Source organism: Triticum urartu, chromosome 2 (assembly GCF_003073215.2).
Source record: "Triticum urartu cultivar G1812 chromosome 2, Tu2.1, whole genome shotgun sequence".
In the NCBI taxonomy this organism is placed as follows: domain Eukaryota; kingdom Viridiplantae; phylum Streptophyta; class Magnoliopsida; order Poales; family Poaceae; genus Triticum; species Triticum urartu.
In genome coordinates this window covers 321,960,870-321,974,694 of record NC_053023.1, presented here as the reverse complement: position 1 = coordinate 321,974,694, position 13,825 = coordinate 321,960,870, and the positions used below count along the sequence as shown (strand labels likewise).

Sequence of the window (13,825 nt, the reverse complement as noted above, 5' to 3'; positions counted from 1 at the left end):
TTTTGCAACCCAGCTAAATAAATTGCATAGATCTTTCGATCTATTTAAATCGAGGGAACTCACATGGTGGTTTCTCTTTAAAACATACCCTCCCAATATTTAGGGAGATATTATAAAAATATTCCATTTATTTGGGAATTAACGACAATCCACTTGCAATTAAAGTTCCTTCCTTCTTCAAATATTTTAAGTCCTTGATCTTTCTCCAACACCCCCAATCCATGTTGTGAAACTTTGAATTGTTTTAGAGTGGCCATGTGTTATTTTTTCCCAACTCTTTCGGTAATTATTTGGACCTCCAAGACATTTCTTTCCCTCTTTTCTTTCCTATTTTCGGTGAATGGAAAAATCCTCAGACACTGCAGGCCGACCCATCTCTGCTAGTTCCCAATTCTTCCAGACCAGCAGGCCACGAGGCCCAACCCGCTCCACCTCCCTAGGCCCATTGCACCCGAGGCCCATCTGGATCCCTAAACCTAGCCCCGACCCCCTCCACTCGCTCTCTCCCTCGATGCCCCTTCAGCGCTGCCGCTTGCCCGATCCCCATCTCTCGGTCCTTTCCTCCCTCCTGTGCGCCGCCAAGTGAGAAAGAGAGAGAACGGAAGCGCCGCCCGTGCTAGATCCCCGTCGCCCTCCTCTCCTACCTCGCGCCCTGCTGCCCCATCGTCCTCCTCGCCCCCGACAACGACAAGCCCGCCGCCGTCCTCCAGGGCCTCTCCCTTCCTCCCCGTCGCCTGCCTCTCTTCCGGCAGCGCCGCCGCGCATGAACCGCACTTCTCACGCGGACGACCTCGTCTCCTCGCCTTATATGAGGAGCTACGCTCATCCTCGACGCCAGCACGCTCATAACCGCCATAGATCACGTGCCCGAGAAGAGGAGGTTGCGTCATCGAGATCCTTCTGGTTCCCGCGTCTCCAGCAACCAGTGACCGCCGGCGAGCGCCCCGTCCAACAAAGGAGCCCGCCAGGATCTTCGAGCCGCTAAAACGCCCTCGTCTCGTTTCCCCTCTGCCTCCTCCTCGCCGCCTCACAGTCGTCCACTACAAGAAATATGTCAACTAGTGACCTTCTGTCAGTGACCCTGGAAGAATTGGTCATAGATCTATGACCATTTGAGACCAATTAGTCAAAAACTGTCTGGGGGGCTCCAAACCCTAAACCATTGCGACCATTTTGGTCAGAAAGGTCATAATTTCCTTACATGAAATGGTCATAAAGCAAACAGCGCTAGTCCGCTACCTTATTTCTAGTTGTTAACAACCAATATAGATGGTCATAGTCTTGTAAATTGTGGTGGGTTGCGATGACTAGGCGCCATCTCATCAGTTTTGCCTATGTGTCATGTCCATGTGTCAATTTTTGCCCTAGGTTGTGAAGCAACCTATATTTCTGTTATTCCAAAAATTCCCAAAAATTTCTCATAAATTGCTTGGATCATATCTTCATTAAATATGTCAAAAACTTCCTTGCATAGTTCAAAAATAATTCAACAATATTCATTTTCCTATTCTGCTCAAAGCGGCACTTTGTGAAAGAAGTACCACTTTAACATGTCCAAATAGTATCCATTTTCTACAGTGCTTTCCTATGCTCAAAAAACCATCCTCCACCAAATGTCAGCTCAATCCATTCATTATTTTGAGCCCAGCTTGAACATTCGTATTTATGTCCAGTGTGGTATTTTGCAAAGCAAGTACCACCTAGGCTCCTCCTTTTGAGCTGACAATTTGTGAAGACGGTCTTCTTAGTAACTGATCATCCCCAGCCAAAAATCACGCCCATTATCCATGTACATTTCTCGTACCGCTAATCAAACACTTGGCCGCTAATTCATGTTTGAGCATCGACCGGTCTCCTAGTGAGAATCTTATGTTGTAATTTTCTTCCTAGCACCTACCTGGGGAGTACCCAACCTACTAGACATGCCTAAGCCACCCAGAACACATGGCAACGCCATAGTCACGCGGTGACCACGCGGCGGACATGCGAGTTTACGCGCTCTAGAGTTGGGGTCCTCGGCCACCGCCCAAACCTCGACGTATCGCCACCAAAACATGTATTTATGATTAAATATGTACCTATGTAACTAGAAATTATTTTTGTAAAAAATAAATAGCAAACTATGAGGCAGCTGCAGTTCAAATTTGACCCGCTTCCAACTAAATCGGCGGAAAATTTTCTTTTTCACGAGAGGTGGATCAAAACTTTTTACACCCAATCATTTTGTCAATTGTGCATTAAATATGTCCTAGTATTTTAGAAAATTGATTTGGTCCAATTTTGCAACAATTATTTGGGAGGTCCTTCACAAAAAACCTCCTTTTGGGCACTCGAAAAATGGAAAATGGGTTTTTCATCCAAAGAAATGAAAACTTCCTTAGGCAACATTGTTTTCCATTCCAATATGCACCCTTGTGCACACTATGAGATCATTTGAACAAACTATGCCATGAATGTGGCCATAAGATTGATCATTTGGCTTGAAAGCCATTGATCTCCACATGTGATAGCTCGTTTTTGAGAACACTTTTTTAAAATAATTTTCGTATTACAAGTTTGTTATTTTTTCTGGGAACTTGGCCACATATAATGACACAATGCGAAGGTTTCCCAATTTTTTGATTTTTTTGATTTTTTTATGCACATTTCAAAATGCGGTCAAAACGGCGGGAATGACCGTTCCTAGCTAGTGGTTGAATCTTGTAATTTTTTTGGTGTTTCTCTGATTAAATAGATACTTATGTACCTAGAAATGATTTTTGGAAAAAATAAATAGCAAACTATGAGGCAGCTGCAGTTCAAATTTGACCCGCTTCCAACTGAATCGGCGGAAATTTGTCTTTTTCACGAGAGGTGGATCAAAACTTTTTACACCCAACCATTTCATCAATTGTGCATTAAATATGTCCTAATATTTTAGAAAATTGATTTGGTTTAATTTTGCAACAATTATTTGGGAGGTCCTTCACAAAAAACCTCCTTTTGGGCACTCGAAAAATGGAAAATGGTTTTTTCGTCCAAAGAAAATGAAAACTTCCTTAGGCAACATTGTTTGCCATTCCAATATGCACCCTTGTGCACAATATGAGATCACTTGAACAAACTATGCCATGAATGTGGCCATAAGATTGATCATTTGGCTTGAAAGCCATTTGATCTCCACACATGATAACTCGTTTCTGAGAACACTTTTTTAAAATAATTTCCATGTTACAAGTTTGTTATTTTTCGTGGGAACTTGGCCACATATAATGACACAATGCGAAGGTTTCCCAATTTTTTATTTTTTTTTGAATTTTTATGCCCGTTTCAAAATGCGGTCAAAACGACGGGAATGACCGTTCCTAGCTAGTGGTTGAATCTTGGAATTTTTTTGGTGTTTCTCTGATTAAATAGATACTTATGTACCTAGAAATGATTTTTGGAAAAAAATAAATAACAAACTATGAGGCAGCTGCAGTTCAAATTTGACAAGCTTCCAACTGAATCGGCGGAAATTTGTCTTTTTCACGAGAGATGGATCAAAACTTTTTACACCCAACCATTTCATCAATTGTGCATTAAATATGTCCTAGTATTTTAGAAAATTGATTTGCTCCAATTTTGCAACAATTATTTGGGAGGTCCTTCACAAAAATACCTCCTTTTGGGCACTCGAAAAATGGAAAATGGTTTTTTCGTCCAAAGAAAATGAAAAGTTCCTTAGGCAACATTGTTTGTCATTCCAATATGCACCCTTGTGCACAATATGAGGTTATTTGAACAAACTATGCCATGAACGTGGCCATAAGATTGATCATTTGGCTTGAAAGCCATTGATCTCCGCACGTGATAACTCGTTTCTGAGAACACTTTTTAAAATAATTGTCGTATTACAAGTTTGTTATTTTTTTGAGAACTTGGCCACATATAATGACACAATGCGAAGGTTTCCCAATTTTTTGATTTTTTTTGACTTTTTATGCCCGTTTCAAAATGCGCTCAAAACGACGGGAATGACCGTTCCTAGCTAGTGGTTGAATCTTGGCAAACTTTTGGTGTTTCTCTTATTAAATAGATACTTATGTACCTAGAAATGATTTTTGGAAAAAATAAAGAACAAATTATGAGGTAGCTGTAGTTCAAATTTGACCCGCTTTCCACTAAATCGGTGAAAATTTATCTTTTTCACGAGAGGTGGATAAAAGCTTTTCAAACTGAACCATTTGATCAATTGTGCATTAAATATGGTCTAATATTTTAGAAAATTAATTTGGTCCAATTTTGCAACAAATATTTGGTAGGCCCTTCACAATAAAACTTATTTTAGGCACTCGAGAAATGGAAAATGAATATTTCATGCAACGAAAATGAAAAATTTCTTAAGCAACATTGTTTTTCATTTAAGATACAAACTTGTGCATAATGTGAGATCATTTTTTGATTTTTTCATGTGTAAAAATAGAAGAAAAACAAAAGGAAAAACACAATTATATGTTTTTTTAGACAAAAACACAATTATGTGTGCTCTATTTTCATTGATGGGTTTAGTTGTCAAACGGATCGATGACATGGCGCCCATCCATCCGTCCAACTCTCCACCTGTCCATCCAGCCATTCATCCGCAGCCCAAACCCTAACCCGCACCCACGCTCCTCCTCCCTCAGCTCCTCGCCGCCGCCACCTCCTCCCAGATCCCCCTGTCCCCGACCCAAACATCCCTCTCTCTGCCATCCCAACCCCGCCGCCGGCCTCCCCCACCCCCGCCGCCGCCGACCTCCTCATCGCCCCCAGCACCGGCCATCCTCCCTTCCACCACCCCTCCTGTCCGAGTCGCCCCCTCGCGAACAAATCTCGCGAGCCAATTCCCCTCCCCTCCCCGCACCCCCACGCGCGCAATCCAGGCGAAGGTGCCCCGACCCGGGCTGCAAGGACAGCACGCTCCAGCCGGAGGCGTGCCGGGACGTGGTCCCGACGCCGCTGTTCCAGCGGTGGGGCGCCGCGCTCTGCGACATGGCGCTCGAGGGGCTCAAGTTCTACTGCCCCTTCAACGACTGCTCGACGCTGCTGGTCGACAACCACCAGGACGGGGACGCGGTGATAAGGGACGTGGAGTGCCCCCACTGCTCCCGCATGTTCTGCGCCCAGTTCAAGGTGCCGTGGCACGACGGCGTCGACTGCACCGAGTTCCAGCGGCTCGGCAAGGACGAGCGCGGGCGGGAGGACCTGCTGCTGAGGAAGGTCGCGCAGGAGAGCAAGTGGCGGAGATGCGCCAAGTGCAAGATGTACGTCGAGAGGGTGGAAGGCTGTGTGTACATTGTCTGCAGGTGCGCGCTGTGTTAGCTTTCACTAGCTGGATCTGCTGTACGCCAACGATTATTTGCATGTCCATGAAGAGATGTTCTTGTTTCCTTGGATTTGCAGGTGCGGCCACCACTTCTGCCACCTCTGCGGCTCTGCGATGGCGAAGGGCAACCATCGTTGCAGCAAATGCAAGCGTACGTGGTGATCGGTGAATGGTCTGCAGATGCCCGGCGCTACTTCAGGGAAGCAAGTTCATCATGTCAGTACTATTGGGTTAAAAACTGGACAATGCTCTACTAGGGTATTACTACTGATTCAGTTAGCATTGATTAGCTCGTGCAGCTCTGATGCCATTACTAATTTTACTTGACATCAGAAGTGGCAACTATATGAGCTCCATTAGTAAACATCACTAGAGTGTTGCCCTGGGGATTATTCCTGATAAAGGAGATGGCCAGTTTCTCAGTAAGGAATTAATAGGCTCTATAGCTTAGAGGCCTACTGGATGTCATGCAAACACTGTGCATGTGGGCGACAGAAAATTTTTACTATTATTAATCTCTGCTACTTAACTTCTTAACCCGCCTACATGCTAGTACTTAACTTCTTTTTTTGCGAGAACACACTATTTGTGACCGGTATTGAGAGATTTTGGTGGTTTCTTTGAGTACATTTAACTTGGAGTTCTCCAGTACTCCTAGATTTGCTACTCAAACAAATTTTGAGTACTTGCACTGGAATGGAGTGAAATACTCCTGGTACTTGCATAGGTTTAAAAATGATAGGCTCTTGTGAAATGGTGTGAAATTTTGATTCTGTTTGGGTTTGTACCTTTTGCCTACCACACTATGCATATCATTTGTTTTATCTGTATTGCTTACAAGATGATGATAAGATTTATCATATGTGCAATTTCAGATCTGAGTCGCAACTCATTTAGTGGTATGCTCACATCCGTTGAGTGCTTGGAGCAAGGAGAAAGCTCGAAATGCGAATCATAAGTCGAAATCGTGTGCCTATAAAATCCTTGTGTGTCTTTGAATTATTTTTTAGTAGTCGTCTTTGTTACTCTTTCTGTTCAGAGAAAAAAAATAGATGATGCCTACAGCAGGTCGCTTTGTCATTAGCACCTCTCCTTTGCTTGGTAGCTCCAGTCCAATTTTTCTGCACCCTGATATCTGTTTCGATGTTGTCTGTTATCGGCATTTTTATTTGTAGAAACCTGGTTGATGTAAGAAGTTACAAGTAGTCCAGTACTTATATTTATGTATGTCCGTACATGTGAACTCCCCTTCTATATACATATGTTTCAAAATCACTTTTTACTTGGCATTTTGTTTCTTTGCTCTGTACAATGTTCTGTGTTGTCCATTGTTTTTTTCCTTTGCCTAATTATACTACAGACCTCTACATGCTCCTTGTTTTGCCTGTCTAAATATGTATGTTTGCTTTTTTTGTTTTCAAATGACAAAGCGCATCTCAAGCTAATCTCTGTTTACAAAAATCATGTTTCAGAAAAAAAAATCGCTGATTAGTGAGCAGCTTTGTATAGTTCCTGTTCATTCAACTACACACAGTTTTCAGCTGGATCTCTTTGATTCATCATCATTTTTCTAGGAATGGAACAAAGATACATTCGGACAATTTTTATTCTGTAATGCACTGCAACATTCATATGTTCTATAAAACCTGAAATAATTTGGCGCTGCAGCTTGGATATTGTTTCAAATTATAAAAACTGACTATTCCCAATAATACACCAAATAATTTTGCAGGAACAAATGCTGTGTGAAGCGAATAAGTGCCTTTGAAGAAAAGTAAGTTCACCTCTCCATACAAATTACCCTGCTGAATTGTTTTATCTTCAAAAGAAATAAACCTGGTTATGGTTGGTGTTTGCACCCACTCGCCTGAACTTAAGTACTGCACGGGGCATGCATCTGGTTCTCTTGTTTTGAAGCTAAAGCCATTCTGTACTTACTTTTGAATGTACACATATAAGTGTCGTCCGACAGTTGCTTCTTCTGCATATGCTTGCAACCACAGGCGCAAAAAGGACCATATACATACCTGTCTCTCTAAAAAGAGTAACAAGCGTACTAATGCTTTAAAGGCCAAACAGAAATCAGTTAGCATGTATGTATCAGTATATACAGCTTTTGTACACTTGTTGTTTGCATATTTAGTTCTGTTCGATTTAGTTCTGTTCTATACTATTGATAACTATCCTGTCAATACATGCTTGTTCTGTAACTTGTTGTCTTGATTGTTCAAATGATAATTAAGTTGTGTTCGATTGATGTCCTGCTAGCTGCTACTATTAATTTTTACTGCCATGATGTTGATACTTAGAATATGTTCAGTGCCTTAATTCTAGTAGTATTTGTTATCGAAAACATGATTGTATTGTGAGCCATCAAGTTCTTGGAGTCTTCTTAGAGCTTGCCGGTATTTACCCTTTTCCACCAATATAATATTTGTTACTATTTACTCCTCATGGTTGCTACTGTTATCCATGCCCTCATGCTTCAGGATCAACTCCTAGCTGCTTGTGTATCTATTTATTATTCTGTTCATTATTTTTTTCCTAGCTGTTCTCTGTTAGAAGGTATTGCTTTCATTCTGAATTGGCAGCCATGATAACGATCATTTTCATTCTTCTACAGGAGCTCTAGGTTGAAGAAGTTAAAAGAAGGGAACGCTTCATCTTTGTAGCTAGTTTTATGTTCCTGTGTGTTTTATGTTCCTGGGTGTTGTACTTCATAGCGGCACTTCCTGGGTGTTCCTGGGTGTTCTAAATTCCTGGATGATGTGAACTATGGCATGATTGTAATATATATAATATACTCATTTTGGTTGTCATTTGTGAAAATTTGTGTGATTGAAATACTGAAAATATTGATCATTTATTGTTTTTTTGAGGTGATGATCATTTATTGTTGATACATTAGAAATGAAACAAATACCATTTGGGCCCTAAAAAGGCCACAAATCAAACAATTCAGAAAAAATGAAAAAAATCGCTTAAAAATCATTTGTCAAAAGGTGAAGGCCAAGAAGATAAAAAGGCCTAGGCCCAAAAATAAAGAGGCTGAAATGTTGGGCTTGGCCCATCTACTTGACCAAAATTAATATGAGAAAAGAACATAAAAAGGCTGAATTAATGGGCTCGGCCATATAAACACCCAATTGGACCGGGTCGATTTTAATTTGTCATTTTTAATTGGTCGCAATTTTGCCACGTCAGATCGCCACGTCGGATCCGACGTGGCCTGAGCAGAGAGCTAACGACCAAAACAGAAGGTCATGGAATCAACGACCTTTTGTTTTGGTCGTGGAATTCCACGACCTTCTCACAGAGAAGGTCGTTAATTTCAGTTTACGACCGTCAGCTTTTGACCATCTGTTTTTGGTTAAAAAAAGGTCACAAATGAAAATCAATAACCTTTCAGTGACCAATAGTGAGGGTCACAAGTTGACATATTTCTTGTAGTGGTCGTGCCCCTACTTGCTGCTTCGATCGCCTGCCCGAGTCCCCTGCATCAGTCCCGGTAGCCGCCATTCCCTGCCGGTGGTCTCCACTATCCTCGTGCACCTCCGCTTGCCATTTGTAACGCCCTCGATGCGTCTATATCTCCCACGTGTCGAAGCACGACCTAGAGGCATAACCGCATTGAAAGCAATGTCGTAAGTGAGATAATCTTCACAACAACCCATGTAATGAATAAGAAAGGAGGTACATAGTTGGCTTACAATCGCCACTTCATACAATACATGAATAACGCATTACATCATCCAGATACAATCAAGGTCGGACTACGGAACCCAAAATAAAAGAAGACTACCCCAAATGCTACATAGATCCCCGATCGTCCCAACCGGGCTCCACTACTGATCAACTGGAAAACGGAACAACTTAACGAACACGATCTTTCTCGAGCTCCTCCTTGAGCTCGGTTGCGTCACCTGCACGATATCATCGGCACCTGCAAGCTGGTTTTGGAAGTATCTGTGAGTCACGGGGACTCAGCAATCTCACACCCTCGCGATCAAGACTATTTAAGCTTATAGGTAGGGAAAAAGGTATGTGAGGTGGAGCTGCAGCAAGCACTAGCATATATGGTGGCTAACATACGCAAATGAGAGCGAGAAGAGAAGGCAAAGCACGTTCGAGAATCTATGATCAAGAAGTGATCCTGAAACTACTTACGTCAGGCATAACTCCAACACCGTGTTCACTTCCCAGACTCCGCCGAGAATAGACCATCACGGCTACACGCGCGGTTGATGCATTTTAAATAAGATAAGTTTCAGGTTTTCTACAACCGGACATTAACAAATTCCCATCTGCCCATAACCGCGGGCACGGCTTTCGAAAGATCATATTCCTGCAGGGGTGTCCCAACTTAGCCCATCACAAGCTCTCACGGTCAACGAAGGATATTCCTTCTCCCAAGACAATCCGATCAGACTCGACATCCCAGTTACAAGACATCTCGACAATGGTAAAACAAGTCCAGCAAGACCGCCCGATGCGCCGACATCCCGATAGGAGCTGCACATATCTCGTTCTCAGGGCAACACCGGATGAACACTACGTACAACTAAAACCAACCCTCAAGTTTCCCCGAGGTGGCGCTGCAAGTGGCTCTGTTTCGAACCAAAACTTAGACAAGCACTGGCCCGGGGAGGTTAAAATAAAGATGACCCTCGGGATGCGCGACTCCCAAGGGAAAAAGGCTAGGTGGCGAATGGTAAAACCAAGGTTGGGCCTTGCTGGAGGAGTTTTATTCAAGGCGAACTGTCAAGGGGTTCCCATTATAACCCAACCGTGTAAGGAACGCAAAATCAAGGAACATAACACCGGTATGACGAAAACTAGGGCGGCAAGAGTGGAACAAAACACCAGGCATAAGGCCGAGCCTTCCACCCTTTACCAAGTATATAGATGCATTAATTAAATAAGAGATATTGTGATATCCCAACAAAATATCCATGTTCCAACAAGGAACAAACTCCAATCTTCACCTGCAACTAGCAACGCTATAAAAGGGGCTGAGCAAAGCGGTAACATAGCCAAACAACGGTTTGCTAGGACAAGGTGGGTTAGAGGCTTGACATGGCAATATGGGAGGCATGATAAACAAGTGATAGGTATCGCAGCATAGGCATAGCAATAGAGCATGCATCTAGCAAGCAAAGATATAAGTTATGAAGATTATTTAAAACCGAGCTACGGCTATTAAGTTATGAATTAAATCATTTTAACAAGGCATAGGAGAAAAATAATGCAAACAACATTTTAAACATTTCAAACATGGATGAAAGTTGCATAATATGAAACTAGATGAAAAACTAAGCATATTTCATATATAACTTATTTTAAACCGATGCACGGTTGAGAAGTTATTAAATGCATGAACAACAAGGGGTAATTTGTAAATATGCAGTTTTTCTGTAAATAGCAAAATTTGCAGTGCATGGAAAAAATACATGGGTCGAATCTGACTAGGCCAAGGGTACAGGAGATGGCTGGAGGGGCTGCTCACCCATGGGCTTGGCCCGGTGAGGCAGAGGCGAACTGGCCGGCTGGGGTGAGGAGTGTGCGCTGGGCCTTGTGCAAGGGGGCCCAGGCGCGGGCGACGTGGAGAGGGGCTGACTCGGGAGGAGCTGGCAGGCCGTGGCTGTGGAGCTGGGTCTGGGCTGACTTGCACGGGCCGAGGCGCGTGATATGCAAGGCGCGGCCCAGGCGCGGGCATGAGGAGGCTGGATTGGGCGGTCAACGCTTGGGATGAGCGTGCTCGATGTAGGGGAAGCAGAGGTCGTGGCGCTCGTCTCCCTCGAACAGAAGACGCAACAGTGGGACTGCAATGGCGCTTGTCCTCATGCACAGGAGCAGGGCCAAGCGGAAGCAGGACTTGGTGCAGACGAATCGAGGGACTCGACGAGGTCTTGGGCGGCAGAACAGACGGATCCCAGAGGTCCTGACGAGGGGGAGCCAGTCCCTGGTAGTTGGAGCGCGGGATGGCTCGATGAGTAGCAACGGGTGGTGCAGCTTGAACTTATTGCGGCCACGGTGATGAACGGGAGGGCACAAGGAAGAAGGTGTGGGGCACCAGTTCCGAAGTAGGGGAACGGGAGGAGGTCGGATTCGGCGCGGAGCAGGTTCGATTCACCATGGCCGTTCTACGGAAGCTCCTGCAACAGACGGACAGGAGACAGAGAGATGAGAGGGAGAATCGGGAGGAGCACGTGAGAGAGAAGAAGGGCCAGAGGCGCTTATCTCCGGTGAAGCTTGCGACAGCAAGGTGGCGCGAGGTGTTGGTCCTGCGGGACTGAGGGCGAGGCAGGAGATTGGCCCGGAGCTGAAAACGAGGGAGTTGGTCGGGATCGGCTGGGAATGGGTGGATGGATCTGGTGAAGGAAATATGCCCTAGAGGCAATAATAAAGTTATTATTTATTTCCTTATATCATGATGTAAGTTTATTATTCATGCTAGAATTGTATTAACCGGAAACATAATACATGTGTGAATACATAGACAAACAGAGTGTCACTAGTATGCCTCTACTAGACTAGCTTGTTAATCAAAGATGGTTATGTTTCCTAACCATGGACAAAGAGTTGTCATTTGATTAATAGGATCACATCATTAGTTGAATGATCTGATTGACATGACCCATTCCATTAGCTTAGCACCCGATCGTTTAGTATGTTGCTATTGCTTTCTTCATGACTTATACATGTTCCTATGACTATGAGATTATGCAACTCCCGTGTGCCAGAGGAACACTTTGTGTGCTACCAAACATCACAACGTAACTGGGTGATTATAAAGGAGCTCTACAGGTGTCTCCAAAGGTACATGTTGGGTTGGCGTATTTCGAGATTAGGATTTGTCACTCCGATTGTCGGAGAGGTATCTCTGGGCCCTCTCGGTAATGCACATCACTTAAGCCTTGCAAGCATTGCAACTAATGAGTTAGTTGCGGGATGATGTATTACAGAACGAGTAAAGAGACTTGCCGGTAACGAGATTGAACTAGGTATGGGATACCGACGATCGAATCTCGGGCAAGTAACATACCGGTGACAAAGGGAACAACGTATGTTGTTATGCGGTCTGACCGATAAAAGATCTTCGTAGAATATGTAGGAGCCAATATGAGCATCCAGGTTCCGCTATTGGTTATTTACCGGAGACGTGTCTCGGTCATGTCTACATTGTTCTCGAACCCGTAGGGTCCGCACGCTTAAGGTTACGATGACAGTTATATCATGAGTTTATACATTTTGATGTACCGAAGGTTGTTCGGAGTCCCGGATGTGATCATGGACATGACGAGGAGTCTCGAAATGGTCGAGACACAAAGATTGATATATTGGAAGCCTATGTTTGGATATCGGAAGTGTTCCGGGTGAAATCGGGATTTTACCGGAGTACCGGGAGGTTACCGGAACCCCCCGGGAGCTATATGGGCCTAAGTGGGCCTTAGTGGAAAAGAGAAGGGGCAGCCCTAGATGGGCCGCGCGCCCCTCCCCTCCCTTGGTCCGAATAGGACAAGGAGAGGGGGCCGGCCCCCCTCTCTCTTTTCCCCCCTCCGCGAATCCTATTCCAAATAGGATTGGGGGGGAATCCTACTCCCAGAGGGAGTAGGACTCCTCCTGGCGCGCCTCTCCTAGGCCGGCCGCACCTCCCCTTGAGCCTTTATATACGGAGGCAGGGGCACCCCAGAGAAACACAAGTTGATCCACGTGATCATATTCTTAGCCGTGTGCGGTGCCCCCTGACACCATAGTCCTCGATAATATTGTAGCGGTGCTTAGGCGAAGCCCTGCGACAGTAGTACATCAAGATCGTCACCACGCCGTCGTGCTGACAGAACTCTTTCCCGACACTTTGCTGGATCGGAGTCCGGGGATCGTCATCGAGCTGGACATGTGCTAGAACTCGGAGGTGCCGTAGTTTCGGTGCTTGATCGGTCGGGCCGTGAAGATGTACGACTACATCAACCAAACGCTTCCGTTGTCGATCTACAACGGTACGTAGATCATACTCTCCCCTCTCGTTGCTATGCATCACCATAATCTTGCGTGAGCGTAGGAATTTTTTTGAAATTACTACGAAACCCATCAGTGGCATCCGAGCCTAGGTTTTATATGTTGATGTTATATGCACGAGTAGAACACAAGTGAGTTGTGGGCGATATAAGTCATACTGCTTACCAGCATGTCATACTTTGGTTCGGCGGTATTGTTGGACGAAGCGGCCCAGACCGAAATTACGCGTACGCTTACGCGAGACCGGATCTCCCGACGTGCTTTGCACATAGGTGGCTTGCGGGTGACAGTTTCTCCAACTTTAGTTGAACTGAGTATGGCTACGCCCGGTCCTTGCGAAGGTTAAAACAGCACCAACTTGACAAACTATCATTGTGGTTTTTGATGCGTAGGTAAGATTGGTTCTTGCTTAAGCCTGTAGCAGCCACGTAAAACATGCAACAACAAAGTAGAGGACGTCTAACTTGTTTTTGCAGGGCA

At 44.5% G+C, this 13,825-nt stretch overlaps 1 protein-coding gene across 1 annotated transcript; it reads left to right on the top strand.

Moving 5' to 3' along the window:
- The first annotated feature begins 4,545 nt into the window (after positions 1-4,545).
- Positions 4,546-5,543, top strand: LOC125536521 (E3 ubiquitin-protein ligase RSL1-like). Its single transcript, XM_048699756.1, has 2 exons — positions 4,546-5,306; positions 5,404-5,543. Exons 1-2 carry the CDS (start codon positions 4,546-4,548, stop codon positions 5,486-5,488), a joined length of 846 nt encoding a protein of 281 aa, XP_048555713.1. The 3' UTR covers positions 5,489-5,543.
- Positions 5,544-13,825: the final 8,282 nt, after the last annotated feature.

What these genes read in the sequence shown, in the direction of transcription:
- LOC125536521 (XM_048699756.1), top strand. Translation starts at nt 4,546, where the DNA reads ATGACATGGCGCCCATCCATCCGTCCAACTCTCCACCTGTCCATCCAG. An exon ending in TGTGTGTACATTGTCTGCAG is followed by an intron (nt 5,307 to 5,403) that starts GTGCGCGCTGTG and finishes TTGGATTTGCAG; the next exon opens with GTGCGGCCACCACTTCTGCC.